Raw genomic sequence first — 22,505 nt, forward strand, 5'->3', positions numbered from 1 at the left:
GTTTGGGATCTGGCGCAAACGGGCGGCGCGGGGGCGGGCTGCGGCCTCGGCGGCGCGGGGGCGGGCTGCAGGGCGGCTCGGGGCTGCCCCTCGGGGTCCTGGCATGGATGTGGGCTGCCACGGCGTGGTGGTGGCTCATCGCGGTGGTTTGGGTCGTTTCACGGCGGCGGCCGGACATCTCCGGCGGCGGCCCGTCGGGAAGCGGCCTGTTTTGGCCTTCGATTCCTCTCCTCGGCGTTCGGACGCTACCTTCGTCAAAGGGCTGGCCCTCTCCCAGCTGCGGTCCATCGCCTGTCTCGCGCCCGGTGCTGCGGGACTGATCTCGTCTCGCGCCCGGCAGCAGGACCGAGCTCGTCTCGCGCCCGGCAGCAGGACTGAGCCAGTCTCGCGCCCGGTGCAGCAGGACAGGACGATGGAGGCCAGTTTTGGCCGGCCTCTTGGGTCTCGGCGCTGGGGTCGCCCAGGGGTGCGAAAGACGGGGCCTTTCCACTCGTCTCTTTGGTTGGAGTAGCGGCTGGTCTCGGGTGAGGTGGTGTCAAGGTCTTGGATGCCAGGGCGGCCGCCCTGGTGGTGGGAGCACGGTGCTCATGGGCAGAGCCCGTGGCTTGGTGCTGCCTAGTGACCATGGCCGTGTGGGCGGCATGGTTGCCGGGGTGTGGCGTTCGGTGGTGGTGATTGTCGGCCGGGGTGAAAACCCGCTCTATCTTCGGACGGACCGGCGGCGGCGAATCATTCCCTTCTTGAAGGCGTCGTCGCGGCCTTCATTGCCCGTCGTGTTGCTCCAGGGGAAACCCTAACCCTCGTGTCGGGTGGTGGCGGCGCTCCGGTGTCGTTCCCTTCCTGAAGGCGCCGCCTTGGAGCACACGGTTCGCCATATGCGGCTTCACCTCTTGGCGGTGGCGTGTTCACGGCCGAGATCTCCGGTTGCTCTTGTAGTGGTAGGGGTGGTGTCGCTGTGTTCAGCATCTTTGTACCCTGCCTTGGGTGTGTAGGTTGTGTTGACGTGCGTTTGTACCGGGTTGTTGATGATCTTTGCTTTATATATAAAGCGGGGCGAAAGCTTTTTCCGGCAAAAAAGGACAATAATTCATGGCAGTTGGTGTTTGCTCTGTAACGAAGCCTGTGCATTATGCAATGCGATGGTCAAGATCATTCCCTTATGAGTGAGCACGTTGAGACGCGTTGTGATCAAGTGGACACCACGGCCATCATAGGCAGGGCCGGGAAGGAATATAAATCATGACACACATTCTTATTGGATAAAGGGGCATGTGATTTTGTTCTCCATTGCAAGTTTGCAACGCATTACTAGTTATATAGGAGAAGTGCACCATCTCCATAGTAAGTGGGAGATATTAGATGATTAATTGTAAACTCCAAGAAAAGGTGTGGAAATCCACATATGTAGCTTTATTTTAGTTTTGGTTCAACGGTGAGAACAAATCCGATTTTGCCCCAGTACATCCTTCCAAATCAACAATACAATATAATTAAACGCCGTGAACATGCATGCTACAGACAGCGCAGGGTGGTTTGCAAGCAAGCAAAGGTCATTCACGCTTGGTAATGGTACCCCTCCCGTCCTGCCCAGCGAGGATCCTCGAGATCTGCAGGCCCCGGCTGAAGGCTTGGTTGAAGAGCAGACGCGTCTGGAACTCGGACATGAAGGGGAACCACGAGAGGACGGCGATGGGCAGGAAGATGAGGATCCCCATGGTATACTCGTACATCCTTGCCATCTCTTGGATGGAGTCCCATGGCCCTATCTTACGGAGCACAGCCCCACTCCTCTGCCTCAACTTGGCGCAGCAAGGCCCTCGGCATGCTCCACCGCGGCAACAGGAGCAACACAGCACGCCAAGTGGCTCAATCACTAACCTCCGAAACAGCGGTCCACACACTTGTGCCATCTACAACACAAGGGGATATTAATTATGTTACAGTAGTATAAACTTATATAAGAACTGTTAACATTGCTTTGCCATCTTGGCCAAAACGTGCCGTCTTCTTTTCATGACAAAAGGGGAAAAGAGCTAGTAATAATTGTGTAAAAGAAAGAAATCACTCACCAAAAGAATAAACCAGCCAGTTGGGATGAAGGCCAAGACACTGGCGCCAACGTCTGACACAGCGAGATCAAAACCAACAAATATGACCACCATCAAGCCGATGAGGACAAGAAACACAATGCCCTTGAGTATACGGAACACAAGCTGAAACTTGGTAACAAACTTCTCTCTCCCCAGTGAAACAACCTGGAACACACGAGTCTACCTAAGCAAATGTACCATAACATGCATGGGAATATATATGGATGCAATACACAAGCATATCTATTGTTACCTTTAGCGAAACAAGAACGATGCCAATAACCAGCCACGATAGTGCATATATCTGGGTGGAACAAACAAAGCAGCATTATTATTCTACCTGAAATGAATGAAATGTTTCTAGAGGATAAGGAGATTTAAACAGGATGAGTACCATGAAGCTTTTGTTCTCGTGCACTATGTGCAAGTGGTACACAATACCATATTGGTAGATCAGGAGGCGCAGCGACAGAACCAGCTCCAAGAGCAAGCTACGTACTGTTCCATTCTTCAGGTGCTCATGTTCACTCACCCACCAAGCCTCCCAACTTTGCTCAGGTGCCAGCCCAATACCACCCCTATTGTTCATCCACTTCCACCAATCAGTCCAGTCATCAACCATCTTGTGCCACTCGAAGCATGATGGGTTGAAGATAAAAGGCGCAAACAGCCAGCAGAAAACAAGGAACCACATCGAAATTGTGACGTATACATACAAACTTGAGCTCCTGTAAGAACTCCCGTATGCTAGATAAACAACCAAGAGGATGAGCAGCTCCAATGCTTTCACAAAGTGGCTCCGTGAGTACATTCTGTAATTCTCAGCAAACTTCGCATGGCGTACAACAAAACCCCGGCCTGTTCCTCTATATTTTGCACCACCATGAAGTATAGTCCTTCCATAGTAGTGAGTCTTTGTCCCGAGATGAAAAGTGAAGAACATAGGAGCTAACTGAAGTTGCATGATTATAAACTCAGCCAGGGCTTTACCAAACCCTTTCTCCAAGCCGACCTCCATTATCATCGGGAGGATGAGCAACGTCCCAAGTTGGAATACCGATTGGGTGGCAAGTGCATTTGCAAAGGGTTTGATGTTTTTAATCCGTGGATCTTGGAGAATCGACTTTTCTAAGCCACTCAAAACAAGATATAACCGCCCATATAAAAATACATACACCGTAAGAACGGCCACCTGAAAATTAAAGCCACAAAACTCACAATGATTTATGTGTCTTATTATGTAATTTGAACGGAACACATCATACTTTCTATATGTTGGCCATTGCTTGAAAAAATAGAAACATCAATCCATATGAGGTGAGAGAGCTTTGTACAAATCATCTCAAACAAATAAAATGCAGAGATAAGAAAACATGCTTGCATGATGCAACATGGTCTTATGTGCATCAACATAAGCTCAAGTCAAAATATTGATATCAATCGTTATAAAACAAGTAACAACGGTAGCTACTGATTTCAGCAACAAGACTATTTGCAAGTATGATCGCTGAGGAATCAAAACAGAAGAGTCTATATCTGGTCTGCTGTTATATACTCACAAAGTAAATTAATCTGATTTTTTACCTCCTGGAAGTGCATATAAAGTTGATATGTGAAAGCATGAGATTCATACCATGCTATTGAAGTAGAAGCCAACTGTGGTGAAGTACATAGACAACATCCTGTAGAAATCGAATCTGTGTCCTAGTCGATGAACATCACGACATAGAGTTTGTTCACCATTTCCATTTGCCACCTTGGCCTCAAAGTTGGATATTTGGTTCATTCCAACATCACGTCCTTTACCCAACTGTATGTATTCATGATGGGTAACATTTCCTTGTCGCAGGGTTGAATTGAACCCTTAAATATATCAGAAAAATTATTAGCTTATTGGAATAGGAAGAAAAACTGCATAATGCATATTCTCTGGATATGGTACCTGCAAAGATGTCCTCGCTGAGGTTAATAACCTTTGAGGCCTTGCTTATGCCACCCCTTGTGATGTGAAAGATTCTATCGAAAACATCAGGGTGACCATAGTGGAATCGTACCCTGCATCACAAGTTGAAATTTAATAAGTATACAATGTCCATGGCACAATGATCTCCAAAAGAAAGGTGCACCTAAATCACTCTGGTCCTATCTATTACTCGTTATATTTCCTATATTTACTTATGGAACTGCCCAGTTACCACTTAGACCCACAAGTCCCATTTAGCGACTGTATCTAGCAGAGCTTACGAGATTAGAAACGCTATTTACTGGACCTCGCATCAGGCAAGACCAAAGCAGGGTGCATCGGAGGTCTACACGCGCCAAGTGCCTCCTTGGTATGTGGATGTTATGGAAGCATCGGAAGGACATCGTCTTCAATGGGGTGGCTCCGTCAATAGCACAGACTACTCAACGAATTGAGAAGGAAGGAAGATTATGGGTGAAGGCAGGACTAATCAAAGGTGAGGTAGAGGGGTTTGAGGTGGATGGCTCAACGTGGGTAGATCAGGAGTAGTTCGTTTAGGTAAATGAGGTGGTGTTGGATGTAAATCCACATGTAAATTATTTGTAAAACTGTGTTGTTTTGGGGAGTCTTCCCCCTCCTTTAATGAATGATACACACACTCGTGTGTATTCGAGAAAGAAAATTGACTGGACCTCGCTGGTTTGAAACGAGTCGGTTGTCTAGCAGTTTCCCTAATTTACCCATGGTACTGCCAATCAGTTGGAACCTGTGAGGAGCTTCAAACTTCGGTATGAATAGCCAAATAGGTACGTGTCTCGCGTCTTCGTTCTAAAGAAAAACAGCCAAATAGGTAATCGATCTAACTCCCCCCCCCCTCCCTCTTCCAAAAAAAACAGCAGGGACATGGTAGTTCCAGCTTTTCCTTAGCCCTGCATGACATACATTTGAAACAACATATGATTACCACTTCAAAAATATATGTGGCAATCTGCAACAGCTTTGAAGAGCACATCAGCCGGATGTAATTTCCTCTTAAGATTCGTTGTGCAAGATATATAAATGACTAGCTCAAATGTGAACTTACTCGTGCTTCTCAACTCTTAACAGTAATGGTGATGCTGACTGTCAGCCATTAATTCACTGGACTTGACTAAGTTGTGGTGCCGCACGTAGGGCTTCCCGTGCAGCGGCCCTGCTAACCACCCCTTTTAATTGTGGATTTAGTACGGGACAGCTAGTCATGTCTCTGTGGCGCGCGCGTATGTGATAAAGAGTCAGTTATCTGACGCAAAAAAGGCCTGTACCCATGTCCCCCGGTTCCCTTAAAAAAACATGTCCTCCGGTGGGCATCACCCCTACTACTACTAGGCCGTGGCATGCATGACCATTGCTTTCACCCCTTCCCCACATGCGAGCCAATGTCCTCTCTTCTCCCATCGCTTTCATCTTTCCCCACGCTAAAATGTTGGCACCACATGCATGTAATTCAGCAGGATTTTTCCCCCTCAAAACAAAGTTGCTACTAGTACTACCCTATGCTAAGAGCAGCCTGCCATTATTTGATTATCTATGTACTTATCTACTTTTACAAAAGATTGGTAAGTGTAACACTTTATCTCTCAAACCGTTGATATGAATGATGATCAGTTTCAATTACTGGCTTTTCGGTGGAAACTAAGTCCTATGTTGGCATTGTTTCAACAACTTTTTTTGTCGGTACTTTTCAGGATATTATACTTGTTGGAGTTTTGTACTTACTTGCCATATTACAGTTTAACCGTGCCATTTGCCATTATACTTACTTGTCGGATTTATTGTGCTTACTTGCCATATTACAGTTTAATTGTGCCACTTGCCATTATACTTATTGTCGGATTTCTTGTACTTACTTGCCATATTAACAGTTTAACCATGCCACTTGCCATTATACTTGTTGGATTTATTGTGCTTACTTTCCACATTTACACTTTAACCATGCCACTTGCCATTATACTTGTCGGATTTATTGTGCTTACTTTCCATATTTACACTTTAACCGTGCCATTTGCCATTATATCCATTATACTTGTCGGATTTACTATGCTCACTTGTCATATTAACAGTTTATATTGTGCCACTCGCCATGTTTTAGCAGGTGTAGTTGCCAAGTTTAAGCGGGTGCAATTACCAAGATATATACACATGGTTGCCACGCTTAAACAGATGTACTCGGCAGGTTTAGGCGGGTGTGGTTGCCGGACTTTAATAAAAATAATTATAGTTGTCGGGTTTAGCGGAAAAAAATGTGCAGTTCCCAGGTCAAATCTATGAGATAAAAAATAGGTTACAGGTTAATTATTAAGTCTTTTGGGTTAGCTACTCAAAGTTGGGTTTCAGTGACTAAACAAGGAAGAGTGAGATGTTGCAAAACCTTCGGAGTATATTTGTGTAATGCAGCAGATCAAGCTTCTCTGTGAGATGAGCAGAAAAGGCTGCCTGTAGCCTGCAGTGTCCTGCACCCCCCTACTACGTGATTGCTAGAAGCAGTTCCATGTACCCTATAGGCTTGTGTCAGACTGGGAATCTCATAGGAAAAATCAGTATGACTACGTCCACCTGTGGGCCCCTCTCTATGCATGATGTCTCTTCCTGGCCGTGCGATGCAGAGCGCGCGTGTCCCCATGCCGCCGCACGGGACGACATCGGTGTGCACGCTGCAGCTTAGATTTTCACTTTAAACTTTGGTTAACAGCTAAGAAGTTAATGGTATTCTCAAGTTTACTGAGGAATCTATGTCGACCAGATTATGCTGATACAATTACAAATTTGCTTGTCATATAGCTGAGCAGGATATGCTTAGCCATCATCAAATACTGTGCATATAATCTAGTTGTTAAGATCTGTGGCTCGGCGGCCTTGGACGGCACAGGCCTCTCGCCGGCGGGGCGCGGTGCTTCTGCTGCGGCTCGCGCGGCTGCCAGTGGCCGGTGTGCAAGGCCCGGCATGGCACCTCCCGTGGTCGTCTCTGGGACGGATCTGACCGTCCGCGCGTCCTCGTCGTCGGCCGGATGTCCAGCGGGCTCCTCGCTGATCTGACCTGGAGACCGTGGTGGGGCGTTGCAGGGGGTAACGTGAGGAGGCTGGCTGGTCTGCCCACCCGTCACCGGCACGGGGGTGTGCCAGTCGAGGTCTCGCACCGCTCCGCCCCCTCCTCTTTTCCCTGGCCTGGTTGCCTCCGGCTTCATCTGTCGAGGCGTTGGCGGCTCCAACGATGGCAGGGGTCAGCTGGTGGTGGTGATTCGTTCCTTTGGGTGGCAGGGCGGCGGCTCTGCGGTGGGAGCTGCGGCGTTCGTGAGCAGAGCTCGTAGCTCGGGTGCGGACTGGCGACCTTGGTCGCGTGGGCGGCGGGGTGGCTCGGGCTCGGCGACCCGTGGTGATCGGAGATGGAGAGGTATACCGGGGTGAAAGCCTTGTCTGACTGCGGTCAGACCGACGGTGGCGGCGTCCGCAGGCGTCGTTCCCTTCCTGTAGGCTCCGTCGCGGTCTCTCCTGATTCTCTGTGGTGCTCCGGATGAAAATCTTGATCTTCGGATCGGGTGGTGTCGGCGCTCCGGTGCCGTGCCCTTCCTGAAGGCACTACCTTGGAGCTTGCGGTTCGTCGGCGGTCAGCTATGTTCTTCACCGTGGCTTGTTCTCGGTGGAGGGCTCCGTCATCTTCGTAGTGATGCTTGTTGTACATCCGTTGTCCGCTTCGAGTTGGCTTAGCTGATCTCCGGCACCTTTGTATCTTGCTTTGTGTGTGTGTGTGTGTGTGTGTGTGTGTGTTTGGGTGCTGTGTTGTATGGTTCGGTTGTATGAGGGTCGTTGCTTTATATATAAAGCGGGGCGAAAGCCTTTTTCAGTAATCTAGTTGTTAAAGCTACCCATGCATAAATGGAAGATTTCTGTGCTGATTAAACCCTGCAGTCTTTGGTAGGAGTTCAATATTTTGTTGTTTCAGGTGAAATTTCTTGAAGCCTTAACTAGTAAATTTCACAGAAATCTTTAATTTATGGAAATATCACAGTAAATCTTGACTGTTTATTAGCAAACTAATAGCTCCTTGTTTAACTAACCAATATATGTTTGTTTTGCTTGGCAGTGTCTGAGTGGAAGAGCAAGAACGCTCGGGTGAAAAAACAGTGGAGAGAAACTACAGATATCCATCAATACTTGGGTGGTTGAACCATGACTACATTTTATAAGCTATACAAAATGAAACGGTCAACTGAATTTTAAAATTGGAAAGAAACATACTTAAGAGGGTTTGCAAGAACACGTTGGCCGATAGTAACAAAACTGGTCTCTTGGTTGGACATAAACCAGGCAAGTGATGAAACACTGCATGTGAAGTGAGAATGTTAAATTTAGTGTGCTGATAGTTACGCATAAGAAAGATATAGCAAATTTAAGAGACGATTAGTAGCCAACAGAAAAACTAACCTTCCTGTGAAGATATGCTCGCGAACACCCAATATTGTTGGCTTGGACTTTCCATGTTTAATAAGGAACTCTTCCAACAAATTTCTCATTTTAAATGATTCTTCAAGATAGTTATCCTAGACAGCACAAAATGTAATATATACTGATAAACTAGACTTAATACTAAAAAGTACAGATCATTTACCTGGTTCATGTCAATTGCTTGAAGTGCCTCTCCTCTAGTGAAGATTATGGCATGATTTTGATTATTAGGCTTCCCCTCTCCAACTTCTGTTGGTTTACCAGGCAGCTTTACCCGGTAAATTTCCTATAAACAGGTTAAATATTAGGTGGTCACGCATCAGTAGTCAGTCCAGCCCCTGACCAAACTCATAGCAAAGATCAAGCTATATAATTGTTTATGATCTAATATTCTTTTCATGCAAAATATTAGATAAGCACATATTGAATCAACGGAGTAGAGTAGATAATCAATATGCTGTTACTTTCCTGAAATGTTGACGCATAAATAGTGAGACTATAGTTATTTATATTCTTCCAAATTATGTTGTAAATATTACCAACTAGTAAGTAGGATATACAATATGAAGTCAAAGGTGAAAATAAACCCTAACCATCGATAATAAAAACGTCACAGAAAAAAGTAGGCATTTCAGTTCATGAAATGTAAATTCAGTACCTCATCGTCACCTTTCACAAGAACAGAGTAATAATGTTTCTCCATTTTACCATTTGGTAGTGGCACTTCCTTCTCATCAATGTAAGCAATACGCAAAGCTGGATACCTGTACAATTTGTATATGAAACTCAAGGGAGCCACGGAAAATATATTTCATAAAATAAAGGAGGGTAAGTGAATTACGTTAGCATCAGATTTAAGATGTTCTCATACAGACCCCTTTCCCGGGAATCCTTGGATGCCTTATGCATGCCATAGAGTTGACAAGCAACAACATAAGTGAATTTGACATCAGCAATGGCCTTGGACCTTGCAGATTCGTCTCCACCCAAATCTGCTAAAGTATAACCAAATAACACATTAGTCAGCACATGACCAAGGCTGTATTTTCTCAGGTGTGTTCACATAAAATGAGGTGCAGGACCAGTGTTCAAAACCCTATGTGGCTAACCTTGTTCACTTTTCATATCCTCATAGCATTGCACTTCAAGAGCTCGTCTATAGTACATCATCCCTCTCACTAGATAATTCAAGATGCAAACAATAAGATAAGCAGAAATACAGAAAAAAATGTCAGCTTTTAAGAGATATAATCTTCATGTTACCAGTTCTGGCAAGTGTTTGACCCCGGTAAGACGCCCATATAAGGATATCATCCATGCATCCCTTTACTTCCTCTTCGTTATCTGGATCAACTCCAATGCGTTCTAGAAAGTTCTTCCATTCATCTAGAAAGTGACAAGCATCATTAAATTTTACTATGAGTTAAAAACTGATACATTTTGTTTAAGAAACATAAAATAGAATTGGCAACTCACCTGGATAAATCTTTTGTAGATAAAACAAAATCGAGATACCGTCTTCATTCTTTCTATTTAGTTCATGAGACGAGTAAAGTACTTCCTCATTGTAATATGGAGTCAAAACACTGCACAATGAATCTTGTTAGAATGTGATGAGCTTCAAAATGAATGTTGAAGACAGTAAATTCATAAAAGGAATAATATTTCTCAGAGCTATGTGGAAGAGTTTGTGCCAGATGTAAAGAATCAAATGGAAACATCAACTTGTGAATGCAATTTACTATGATGCAATCTAATACTCAAAGGACTATTAAAAAGAGGTTTCATAATAGACCAATTACTACTGTAACTAGTACTTGATTGCAGTAAACTGCAGGTTCATGGTGTTTGCTGCCTTTTCAACTGCATGCAACCCTATAGCTTCATTATTGGAAAGATGCCTCATTGACTGTCTGTGAGACATCCCTTAGGGTGGGATATAGCCTAAGCCCCCCCCCCCCCCCCCCCCTCCCACAAATCCATAATTAAAAGTACAACAACCATATGGTTTAATAAACTGTGCATACATCATCATACTTTCGAAATAACAGTACCATAGAAGATAAAATACACACCTAAAGGATATCATATCATGCACTTGAGGTGCTCTCGGCATTTTCATAAAAAGTGAGTTTGCGAAGAAGGTGATCCTACGTCGAGCATCCAAATTTGTAGGTACATCCATTGCAGAATCCTTCATAGTCAACAATAAATGCAGCCGGACAAACTGAGACCAAAACAGGTTGTTCAGTACAAAAAATTAGCATTAACACTATAACAAAATAAACCAGTAATGATTGCAACCTGCTCCCTCCAAAATGCATCCTTTATCACGTCCATATTTAGATTCGTGAAACTCTGCTTTCTCTCATTCTCATCTTTCAAAATGCTGATGCAGTTGTCCAGACAAGTTTACACATTATAATTCAAATATAGCAAATTTTCTTACAATGCTAGCACAAAATAGTTATTACCCGTGACCATCTTTCATAAAATCTCGTGTAGCAATTTCCATAAAATCTTGCAATGCATTAACGATTTTTCTCTCTGTAGTATCATCAGTAGGTTCGCTCTTCTGCAAATATTAGATACTAGTACTTAGAACAACCTACATTTTATGCAGAAAGAACTAAAAGTAAATGAGTTTTGTGCTGAAAAAATAATTGATCAATCAACAATAGTGTGTTTAGTGTTTACCAATAGCTGTAATAATTTTACCAATGTGTTGCTGACTTTACCGATCTCTGCCATCTTGAAGTCCTCCAAAAGTGTGTTATTTTGCATACTATTTCGCACTATTTTATCGATATCATCGACAATTCTGAATATTTGAAGAATAAAACGGATTAACCCATGTCAAACTCGAATTCGAAATGAAATAAACGAGTATTGTTCTTACCTTTTATCATTATAGTCTAGCAGAAGACAAACAAGTATTATTTTCAAGGATTCGTAGCATTCTATAACTGCATTGTATCTGTCCTTGTCTAGTTTGATTTTTTCAATCAGCTCATGGTCATCCCCCTCTTTGGAAGTCATGGCCATATGGAGAGCTGTTGGTACCTGGTATATTCAAAAGTACATGAGCATCTCTGCAAAAGCAACAAAAAGCCTTCGATTATCTATCTGTGCACATATGCCTATTACCCACCTTGCTAGCAAGGAGGAAAGGAGGCCACGGAACAACAGGTAAATTACTTGAAGATGATGGAGCCATCAACATGTCCTTCTCTCTGAGAAATAAAGTCATAAAGGTTTAGGAGGTGAATGGCATATTATATTAGTATATAAGAAAGTTCACAGTGCGAACCTATCACTAATGAAGTCTTCCTCTCGTAAGGAATTGATGAATGAATTCCAAACACAAAAGAAGCTCCTCACATCAAGTGCTTGCTGGAAAGTAGATATCAAGGTCGGTCAAAACCACATGTCTTTAGCAAGCATGGGTTAACTTCCGAGTATTTTGAGCAAAGAAATAACACATTTGCACGCTTTTTCGAAATGGACACATGGGCCAACGATGATTACAAAAAACTCAAAAGAAACTAAAACATTTGCGAGTACAAAACCTCTTTATGTGCTGCCACGCGACATTTCCTGAAAGCATCTGGCATTGATTTGAATCTGACTCTCAACATGCCTAGGGTACGTATCTGCATCAAAAGCAAAAGGTAAGATCTGATAACTAATGTTTCTTACAAATGAACACTCGTTTAAGAGCAGCAGGCCATCCGCTAGTTCCATTCAGAATGAAACCACCAGAGTTTAGCATACACGCATGCATCCCGTAAAAGGGGCCCCAAACACAGGGGAACGATAAAGGACAGAGGAAAGGATGACTGACCTCACCGACATGACTGAGGGCACCTGAAACGCCCCCAAAGACAGTGGAGAAAATAGCATACCATATTTGTGTGTCCATAAAGTACACCTACAAGACGAGGGGGTAGTTAGTATGACAAAAAGAATAGCATAAGAATTTCCATTAGTTAATTTTTATGTTAGAACTTCCGTAGCTGTTATTACATACCAAAACAATTGGTGCCCATATAGTAATAACAACACCGAGATTGTGCGGCACTACAGAAAGTTAACAAAAATACTATTAGTAACTAGAGTATTGACCCTCTAGAGAAATTAATAAGTCAAATATCGCCACAGGTACAGGAATTAATCTACTTTGCAAAAATGTTCACTTCAGCCCAGAGCTCTAAATCATTTGATTGCATCCTAAATGTACCAAAATCATCCGCTTTACAACCTTGGGTGGATTCACAAGTGGTTTTTGGCTGAGTTGAATAAAACGTCTTCACTACATCACTAATCTCACTAATCAGTAAATAGAGGGAACCGAGTGAGACATAAGGCATGAGATAGTGATGAGAACTCAATGTCCCTGCTGATCCAGTCAACATGACAGCGTGAATTGATTGCTTGATGGTGTGATCCACATCAGCCGCCACTTGAAAACCCACATGAGGTTGTAAAGTGAACGGTTTCAATAGTTCAAGGTTGTAACTCAGACGGTTTTAGAGTTCACAGGTTGAAAGTGAACTTTAGAAGAATTCGGGGTTTAATATAGAACATTTTGCTTGATTCTATGCTTGAAATATTACCTTCCTTTGAACTATACACATAAAAACGTTTGTGTCATGTTCCAATGAAATAAGAGAAAACTAGAAAATAAGTAAAGGATATTTGAGGAAAAATCAGCACAAGGAATATTATCAGAAACTAACAATGATAAGGATTTGAAGTTACATAACGCAATAAATAAATGATTTTAAAACATGCACCAATTCCTAAAGTCAAAACATTAGAAAGTAATGAAAAATGAATGCTTAGGAAATTCACAGAATTTGTCAAAAGATGAGAAAGAAGAAAAGGTTATTCGAGTTAGAAATAGACAGCTATATAATTTAAACAAAAATCACATAATTGATTTATTCATGCGAAAAGTGCAAAAGTTGCCAAATCCTCAATATTAAAATTTGAGTAAGGTTTTACTATATATCCACTTTTGTTCAAGCAGTTTTCTTTTGTTTAAATCGATATATACGCATGTTAAATTAAGTTATTCTATTTTCAAGTAAATAATATTATTTCTCGCACTAACTATTTAGTACTCTATAATTTTCATAATTAAAGATTATAAAAAAATTCTGAAGCTTATTGCACCATTGGAACTTGTGGTATGATTAATTTTCAATTATATCTATTGCACCGCAGCATAAATGTTGCATCACCTTGTGGCTGTGGTGGTTTGCTTTATATATAAAGCGGGGCGAAAGCTTTTTTGGGTAAATGTTGCATCAACAATGTACAAAATCAAAAAAATGTCATCACTGAAGTAGATGAAACTTTTGAACCAAATTTTGTGCAAGAGGGCCAAAATTGTGCATTAATCTAATCTAGCTATATCACAACATACTTACAGAAAGGGAAGATTTCATGCCATTCATAGTTCCCAACTACTTGATCAAGAATGAACTTCGTCGGTTCAATCATGGGGGATATCTGTGGAAAAATGGGACATGTTTTACAGGGTAAGGAAGCAATAAAGCATGATCTTTTTTTTCTTTTTTTTCGAAAGGTATAACAATCAGCAGACAAAGACCTTTCAGACCCATGTGCAAAATTATATGCCAGATTGTGTGTATGCTACGTTATTTTACCAAAATATACCCAGTCAAGAAAACACATAAAATCAAAGTAAGGATTAGAAATCATTTGTTCAAATAGGCAAACAAATTTGTTTTCATCAAAGACCATACTCATTCAGTTTGTATATCCAGGCCATGACCTCACACTAGCTCTTTCCAAGATCAATCTTGTTTCATGGCATGTGCCTAGATTAAAAAAAATAACAAAAAATAGTATGCCCAGGTTTTATTCTACCTGAACTTGTGGAAGAGTATAGATAGTAAATCACCAAACTCTAAAGATGTATTCACTTCGGAAAAGTACTCCATGAAGTGTTCAGAATTTACCTCAACATAGAAACTAAATGCAAGCTTGGAGGTGAGCAACACAACCCAAAAGAAGACATATCTGTTGATTCACATTGAATTGTCATTCTCAACTGAAGGGAAAAACAATAATTTGATAGACATATGACACGCTTACTTAAAAATGGAAAATATGTCTTCATGCATACCACGTGCAATATACAATCTTGGCTGAAAGGCAACAAAATATTATGTAAGCACTAACAATGCTCACTTTACAGCAATTTGCTTGCTACAAATAGGAAAGACTGACCTGAATCCACCACATAAGAAGAATAACTGCACGCCAATTTGAGCGTTCCATTATATTTTGAAGTTGTGGCAACAAGAAAAGCAAGGCAGACAAAATGTTCGGAATCATATAAATGATGATTGCAAAATTATATACTGACTGGTTGTACCAATTCCATGTCAAACTATTCAAGAGTTTGCCAGCGCCAGATGGGCTTTTAATTGAACTGGAATATGTTACTGGAAGGATTATTATCCAAGCAATAGCCACAAAGAATTTTAGTAGGTATCTGAGTATCTGTGTCCACTCCATACTTCCCCATGCTTGGAAAGTAAGCAATATATCCAAAGTCACTGCAATAGTTGAACTAAGGAGTTTCAGAAATAGCATCTCTTTAGTGAAGACCATGACATGATAAATACAGAACAAAGTGGATCTGCATCATAATCAATGTAATGAAAGCACTGATAAATTACTACACCTTTTATGAAGTTGAGTAGAGCGGCAGTTATAAAGACACTTAAAACGCTTCTGAATACAGTTGCATCAGCAATTCCAGAAAGAGATCCAGAGGAACTCCATGAAACTATTAGCATCGCCTAAAAAATCAAGCCATTTAAGTTAAATATTTACAGGTTACAAGAATTTTGTGTGCTTCAGAAAGATGAATCACCTGGAAAGCCAATGTAAAAAATATCCACATACGATTAAAACTTCTAAATAGGTGCAGAAATGTGCGGACTTCAACAAAATTTGTTTTGGGCTTTCTTGCACTACGACCCTGTAAGAAACCAAATAATAAAATATCAAAATAGCAGTTAGCATAACAGTTAGTTTCAAGTGAACATGAGGCCTTTGAGTTTTGAAGATTCGAATTAACAAGTATAGGCATTTGAGAGGTATGATGGTTCCATTTAGCCTAGGCACCCACATAAAAAGCCGTTCGATTGTGTGGTCGATATGGAATCAGTGCTTGGATATGAATTGTTGTATACACTTTATATATTTCCATTGGCCCACTTTCAAGAGAAATAAATGGTTATGCTTGGATATGAATTGCTTTGGGAGGCTCCATTGTGAGCGATCAACACATCTGGTGCTACTATCGCCGGCCACCGAGTTCGAAGTCTGCTTCTTGCCTGGATCATACTAGAAGAGAAGTAGCTAGAGAAAACAAATCGGGAGTTGTGATAACAAGAGAGGGCAAGGCATTTTATTAATCTAGTGAGGTACGGTAGAAACATTACCATCAAATTGGTCAACTTTCCCTGCTAATACTAGTTGTCAATTGTTACGTACAAATTGGCCAGCACAACAACATATACGTTCATAATTGTTGCATATAAAACGAAAGTAGAAGTTAAATGTTTTAGAAAATCGAAGTAGTTGCTGCCCAGTTGCAAAGGAGCTTTGCTGATGTTTATCAAATAGAGGTAACCTCACCGTTCTTATGCAATGACTTGAACCATATCCATTCCATCCAATCCCCCCAACCAAACACAAAGAGGAACCATCTTGTTCCAACTCTATTTTCCGAACCAAACAAAGAGACAGGACCATTCCAGTCTCTCATTTGTTGGGTAACGGAACCATTTCATTCGATTTTACTTGGTTCCCCAACCAAACACGCTGTAAGGATATGGTGGTTCCGATAGGGGAGGCATGGGTAGCTGGGCACCAAAAAAATGTCCGAAGATGGCTCGTACAGACATATAACCTTTAGAGTTATCTCGTTGCTCTAATTTGGATCTTGTTGCGATTCAGAAAATTTAGGAATTTGAATGGAGTTAGCCTTTTCCTATGTGTGGGAGTAGTGAACTGATTCTGCTACACAGGGTACAATGTGATCTGATAGAATGTCCTCCTTTGCTTTCACAAAATTCTATTATATAAATTTTTTTCTGCGGGGGAATTCTATTATATATATAACTTAAGAATAAGGCATCATATTTTCCTTCTGTTGCTGTCGTTGCGATCCTTGCAATCAGAAACAGTTCAACTGAAATAGTGCGCATAATGTAACTAAATAGTTGTAAGCCCCAAGTCCCACCCATAAAACCCTGGATCTGCCACGGCCTTGTGAGCACTAAGTTGACGTCACAAAAAAATCTTACTCATTCAAGGTGAAGCCATAATGTGGTTAATCAAACACTCGACAGTGAACTCCCCAGTAAGACAATCGTACTCTAGCCTTTTAAATAGGCAGTTGCCCTGGCTGATGTATCAAATTAAGCACAGTTATGACATACCTCTTGATGAAAGAAGTCTGCACTGAGATCCCATGGCCAGCCAAGCTTCATAAAACATTTCTCTGACCTACAAGGAAGAAAATATTATGTCGGACGGAAAATATAAATAAGAAATAAGAAAATAAGATTACCAGAATTGTTCATTCAAGTCGTCATAATTTCTCCAAGATGAGTGGCCAGCTGTACCACCTTTACTTCTTTGTGATTCCTTTAGAGTGAAAGAAAAAACAAAATTGTAAGAACAATATATTCTCCTGCAAGGATAATCTAGTTGTGTTTCAAACTTTACATACTCACCTTCTGCAGAACCTTATAGATAGGTTCAATGACAATGTTTAAGAATGATCCCTCCGCCTCAAACCCAGGTGGTGGTTGAAAATAACTTTCTTCAACCATTTGATTCAACTGTTTTGCCATCTGCCAGATTAAAAAACTTCCATGAATTGCCAATCTTTGTGTATAATAACAGGTTAGCTGAATGGACGTAAAACTCATGGTAAACTATACTAGTCCACCTTTATTATTTTATGATTATCTCGTAAAATGGTACTATTCAAAGAGACATGCTTATAAATTATAATTGGGCCATGATGTGATATTCATATTCATGGTACCTGGTCAGTGATTAAAGCCATTTCTTTACAACCTTGAGGTGATGGAACTGACGGAAATGAAATAGCTCATACTCCCTCTGTCCGAAAAAGCTTGTCCCTCACAAGCTTTTTCGGACGGAGGGAGTATTTCTTAAAATCAGTAGCAGTGAGACAAGAGGCATGCCAGTTAAGTAAATGTTGAAGGAGCTACAAACAAGCACACTATTACCAAAAGTGCAAAAAAGTTGCAAATAAAACTGTTAGAGCAAGTTGGAGTCTCTAGGAATCATGAACCCATATACCAACAGTTCAACAATACAATTTATTTAACTGTGGCTGGAACATATACATGTAACTTAAATAGATCAATCACAACCAATAAGCTACAGTATTAAAGTAAGATACTCAATTGCATGAGTATATTCATTTGAAGGTAGCTAGAAAAGCCAATTCCTTTGAAGGGGGCCTTACATGGTGGAATATGTAGCATAAGCACTCAGGCATAAACCGAACATTTGAAGCCTCACCCCAGATAAGAAGGTACAATCCAATGTGGAGAAGCATTAGCTGCTGCTTCTTTAGTTCTGTGTCATCATATTTGATCCTAAGAAACAGAGCAATGGTATTAAGAAATGTTAAATGCAACAGGAGATTTAATGGTGATAGCATGAAACAAAATCACAAAACCATGCACCACTTACATAATTCTTGAACTAACATGCAAATAGCGACACCATGATTCATAATTTCCAAATATTTTCTCCCACAAATCATTCACAGTGTTGACCTGAAATTCCATGCCAGCTCAGTGTCAATTTTTTACATTATAAGTCCATAGCAAAAGATTTTGTTGAGCAACGCATAGGCAAGTTTAAAATAGAAGATAAAATGGTTGTGACAAAACCTACAGGGAACATATTGTTAAGATGCACTAGCCAATGCAACCAAAAGTCCGAACTGATGGAAAGGGCTAGGCAATCCACATATACACTTCAACACCCCCTTTCACGTGTGACACGGGAAGCCAACACATGGATAGACTCAGAGGTATGGCTCAAGAGACCTATACGTGGAAACAAAGGGGGGCAGCAGCAATTTTTAGATAAATTGCGAAAGCCGGGACTTGAACTTAAGACCTTAGGTTCTGATATAATGTTAAGCTTCATGTACTAGCCAACGCAACCAAAAGTCTGAACTGATGGAAAGGGCTAGGCAATCCACATATACACTTCAACACCCCTCTCAGATGTGACACGGGAAGTCAACACGTGGATAGACTCGGAGGTATGGCTCAAAAGGCGTATAAGTGGACACAAAGGGGACTTGAACTCAAGACCTTAGCTCTCATACTATGTTAAGCTTCATGCGCTAGCCAACGCAACCAAGAGTCCAAACTGATGGAAAGGGCTAGGCAATCCACATATACACTTCAACACATATATCTTACCAAAGGATGCCCTTCCTGTCCTGAGGTCCTTGTGCTAATATTTGCAAGCAGTAACACCATATTTTCTCTCTGATTTTCCACATTCGATTTCTACAAAAGGAAGCATGTAGCACAACATTAAATATGTTTGTCAAGCATAATACCATGAGAACCGGTAAGACTGGACGGGATGACATTCCATCACCTCGGATACAATATCAGAACATAATTGGGAAAGCAATCATTTACCTGAAATCCAAATGCTAGCGAAAGCCAGTCAAGTAAATCCCAGATAGATTTTCCTTCCCTGTGCATTGAAGACATGTGTGGCTTTGGAAGACCGTCTATGTTACGTATTGCATCCATAGCACTTTTTATCTACACCATTTACAGCACAAATAGGATCATAACTTGCTGCAGATTTTCATAAACAAGTAGAAAGAGTGGGAGGAGCAAACATAAGTACTAGGAATTATAACTAACCTCCGGGAGTTCCACAACTGGTTCGGCAGAACCAGGAAAATTGAGGGGGACTATGTTGTACTTGTAACTCTTGAAATGAGCACTCTTTTCCTCTACTACTTTAGCACGTTTCATCACCTACAAAACAAAGTTTGGGAGACGGTGTTGAAGAAGCTCACCAAGGGAACAGGTGAACGAAAACTTATGTAAAGCAATTTTATGTAAAATGGAGTACCTCAGAATCAACCTTGTTGTTTGTTACATCTCTTAACACTTCATAAAGAGCAGATGCCACTTGGTAATATCTAGCCAATTCCTCACTGAGTTTTCAACACAAAAAAGAAGGTGATTAAAGCAGTTCACCACAAACGAAATTGATTATGAGTGTATTATGTCTTACAAGTTCTGTTTTTCAGAAGTTCTGCTCAAATTTTCACAGTAGTACTTATAAAATCGTTGGATCTCCTTTGAATCATTTAAAGGAAATTGCGTGTCATCCTGTCAAACATAGAATAGTGTCAGGTATTCACCACTGAAGAGAAGATGACAAAGAAGGTAGGTCTCAAAAGGAGAAAAAAAGAGGTAAGTTTAGTCACAGTAAAGCAAGTTTGCAAGCATAGTCACAACACGGTCATGTCTGCTTCAGACATCAGACGTCCAGCATCACTTATTCACTTTTCTTATATCGAACTGAATGAAAGAATGCAAGGACATACTATATCTCATATGAGTCAGACTCCTGAAATGAGCTCACAGTCTACTCCCCTTTGTGAGGAGCTCACAGTCTACTCCCATTTGTGAGGCTAAGAAACAGCTAATACAAATGTATATCATAAATATGCATTAGAGAAGAAGACTAGCATGGTGTTAGGTTAAGAAGAAAACTAAAACAAGAGTTAACAGACAATGGATTCCCATTTTGGCCAGAACATGAATAAGCTACAAAAAAATGCAGTAAGTTTTTTTATTGTTGATAAAATTCTGACAAGCGTGATGCTAAGATTTCAGCCACAGTGAGGAAAGGGTAGTAGCAACATCATAAGTTCAGATACATGGTTACCTGATCTAGCTTAAGTGACATGTATGTTTTGAACTGCCGAACCCCACGTTGGATGGATGATGGATCCATTCTTTGAACTTTCTTGTAGGCATATCTGCGACCTTGGTACAACATGCATGGTAAATCCTGTTTCATATCAGAATAGCATGCACTGCTTGACGTAACAATATACGAGAAAGGAACCGAGAAGGTAAGACCTAGATGGACACTAGAACTGCCAGCCTAGCAACAAACTGGTTCATGATACAAACTAAGCATGCAATGAACCAATGTCAGTTTGAGATTTAGGTGGTTTGTGGTTGAGGACCTTGAAGTTAAGTGTTTGCTCAGCAAATAGTTGTTCACAATCTTATGTTTGTATGGGTATGAAAATTGTGCAGCTAGTGAATACCGGAAAGAAGGAGGAGGATGGAGGAAGCCAGCTGCTCCCGCGGCCCGGAGGGCGACTCGCCGCCCGCGCCCCTGCCGCCGGCTTCCCCGCTGCCGGAGCTCTTCCTCGCGGCCGCCCCGTCCTCGAACGCCCCCCCCCCCCCCCCGGCCCCCGCGCTGGCCGCGGTGCTGCGCTGGGCCGACCTCGCTGAGGCAGACGACGAGGCCGCCGGCCGGCCGATCGTGCGCCAGGAACCCGCGGCTCGTCTGGCGGTGACCAGCGTGGAGAGCGAGCAGCCACCTCGGCGTGGCAGCTCGGGCCCTCTCTCGCGGTCGCGCCGGCGCGCTGCGGCGGCTCCCCCGCCGACGCCTGGCCAAAAGGCCGCCTTGGGCTCTCGGACCGCTCGCCGCCGCCGCGCTCCGGTGTGGGGTGTCGCTGGGCGGTCCGACCAAGGGAGTGCCCGCGTCTCGTGGCGCTCCGCCGCCTCCGCTGCCATCGCCAACTTGTCCGGAGCCTCGCCGCGCCGTCCGGTCACTGCTCCGACGTACTCTCCGGTTCTCCTGCGCCGGTCTCCCATCAGGCCATTCATAGCGGCTTTCGGCTCCTCTGCCCTCCGCTTCTCGCCCCGCCTCGCACCCCGACGCCCCTGGCTCGATCCCTCCTCGTCCCTGGCGCCGGCGCCGGCCGCGGCGGCGGTGGCGGCGGGAGGGGAAACCCTCGCAGCCACCTCCCTGCCCTGCTGGCTGGGCTGCACCCAGTCGGACCGGCCGAGGCCTGGGCCCGTCGCGGGCCTGTGGGCCGCGCCTAGCACGAGCAGGCCCTCCCCGCCCGTGGCCTCGCGTGGGCCGGCCATCCCGATGGGCCGATCGATATGGCCTCCTGCCGGCTTCCCTAGGCCCCCCTCATCGCATCGGGTTCGAGTACCCGCTCCAGAGACCCTAGCCGTCGCTCCATCCTCCTTCCCCGCCGCCACCCCGCCCCGCTTGCTCTGTGCGCCGCCTCCATCTGCGGCCGCGCCATCTGAGCCCGCGCCTATGCCCCACGAGTGGGATGACGAGGAGACCCGCCCCAAGCGTCGCGCCGATGACCGCCGGGACGCCGCGCGCCCTTCCCCCGACGCAGTGCGCCGCGAAGACGACCTTTGCCGGCAGCTTTCGACACGGGACGGCCGGCGATCCCCGCCGCGCTCCGACCGCCGCTCCCCTCCGTGCCGCTCGCCGGGTCGGGCTGACCGCCGGGGCCGCTCCCGGTCCCGCTCGCCTGCTCCTACTGCGGAATGGAGGAGCCAGCGCCGCCGCTCTCCTTCTCCGCAGCGTCGCCGAGACAGTAGCCACTCCCCAGTCCGCGGGGGTCGCTCGCGCTCTCCTCCACGCCCCCAACAGCAGCAGCAGCCAGCTCCCAATGCCACCTCCCGCCGGTACCAGCCCCCACGAGGCGAACCAGCTTTCCCTCCCAACACCAATGGGGCTGGCCGAGGCCGGCAGGGGGCAAAGAAGAAGAAGAAGAGGGGACTCGGCCGCGGTAACGGCGCCGCTCCATCAGCTAGGGGTGGCGCCAGGACTGGCCGCTC

The 22,505-nt window shown here is 43.6% G+C and overlaps 1 protein-coding gene across 3 annotated transcripts in view; it reads right to left on the reverse strand.

The window, feature by feature from the left end:
- Positions 1–1,389: 1,389 nt before the first annotated feature.
- The window catches only part of LOC109757852 (callose synthase 7), a 28,510-nt gene continuing 7,394 nt past the window's right edge, over positions 1,390–22,505 (reverse strand). Inside the window, exons 1-42 of one of the 3 annotated variants that reach the window (XM_045228513.2) lie at positions 20,957–21,090; positions 20,566–20,666; positions 19,906–20,003; positions 19,741–19,825; positions 19,527–19,643; positions 19,293–19,421; positions 19,065–19,154; positions 18,319–18,404; positions 18,089–18,221; positions 17,322–17,441; positions 17,156–17,232; positions 17,025–17,091; positions 15,449–15,556; positions 15,257–15,374; positions 14,797–15,128; positions 14,662–14,714; positions 14,526–14,586; positions 13,971–14,052; positions 12,566–12,615; positions 12,380–12,466; positions 12,105–12,188; positions 11,846–11,928; positions 11,687–11,768; positions 11,435–11,598; positions 11,233–11,356; positions 11,010–11,110; positions 10,840–10,924; positions 10,611–10,762; positions 10,012–10,121; positions 9,799–9,921; positions 9,645–9,713; positions 9,377–9,530; positions 9,194–9,299; positions 8,699–8,821; positions 8,515–8,630; positions 8,329–8,412; positions 4,033–4,145; positions 3,724–3,953; positions 2,485–3,282; positions 2,344–2,394; positions 2,070–2,255; positions 1,390–1,910 (exon numbers count right to left, since the gene is read on the reverse strand). In XM_045228513.2, the coding sequence (XP_045084448.1) occupies positions 1,551–1,910; positions 2,070–2,255; positions 2,344–2,394; positions 2,485–3,282; positions 3,724–3,953; positions 4,033–4,145; positions 8,329–8,412; positions 8,515–8,630; positions 8,699–8,821; positions 9,194–9,299; positions 9,377–9,530; positions 9,645–9,713; positions 9,799–9,921; positions 10,012–10,121; positions 10,611–10,762; positions 10,840–10,924; positions 11,010–11,110; positions 11,233–11,356; positions 11,435–11,598; positions 11,687–11,768; positions 11,846–11,928; positions 12,105–12,188; positions 12,380–12,466; positions 12,566–12,615; positions 13,971–14,052; positions 14,526–14,586; positions 14,662–14,714; positions 14,797–15,128; positions 15,257–15,374; positions 15,449–15,556; positions 17,025–17,091; positions 17,156–17,232; positions 17,322–17,441; positions 18,089–18,221; positions 18,319–18,404; positions 19,065–19,154; positions 19,293–19,421; positions 19,527–19,643; positions 19,741–19,825; positions 19,906–20,003; positions 20,566–20,634 (5,460 nt within the window). In that variant the 5' untranslated portion in view covers positions 20,635–20,666; positions 20,957–21,090 and the 3' untranslated portion in view covers positions 1,390–1,550. Of the gene's footprint in view, positions 1,911–2,069; positions 2,256–2,343; positions 2,395–2,484; positions 3,283–3,723; positions 3,954–4,032; positions 4,146–8,328; positions 8,413–8,514; positions 8,631–8,698; positions 8,822–9,193; positions 9,300–9,376; positions 9,531–9,644; positions 9,714–9,798; positions 9,922–10,011; positions 10,122–10,610; positions 10,763–10,839; positions 10,925–11,009; positions 11,111–11,232; positions 11,357–11,434; positions 11,599–11,686; positions 11,769–11,845; positions 11,929–12,104; positions 12,189–12,379; positions 12,467–12,565; positions 12,616–13,970; positions 14,053–14,525; positions 14,587–14,661; positions 14,715–14,796; positions 15,129–15,256; positions 15,375–15,448; positions 15,557–17,024; positions 17,092–17,155; positions 17,233–17,321; positions 17,442–18,088; positions 18,222–18,318; positions 18,405–19,064; positions 19,155–19,292; positions 19,422–19,526; positions 19,644–19,740; positions 19,826–19,905; positions 20,004–20,565; positions 20,692–20,956; positions 21,091–22,505 lie in introns of those variants that run through there. The other 2 variants (XM_045228511.2, XM_073499971.1) reach the window with 2 other exon arrangements.

Source organism: Aegilops tauschii, chromosome 5, assembly GCF_002575655.3.
Source record: "Aegilops tauschii subsp. strangulata cultivar AL8/78 chromosome 5, Aet v6.0, whole genome shotgun sequence".
Taxonomy (NCBI): domain Eukaryota; kingdom Viridiplantae; phylum Streptophyta; class Magnoliopsida; order Poales; family Poaceae; genus Aegilops; species Aegilops tauschii.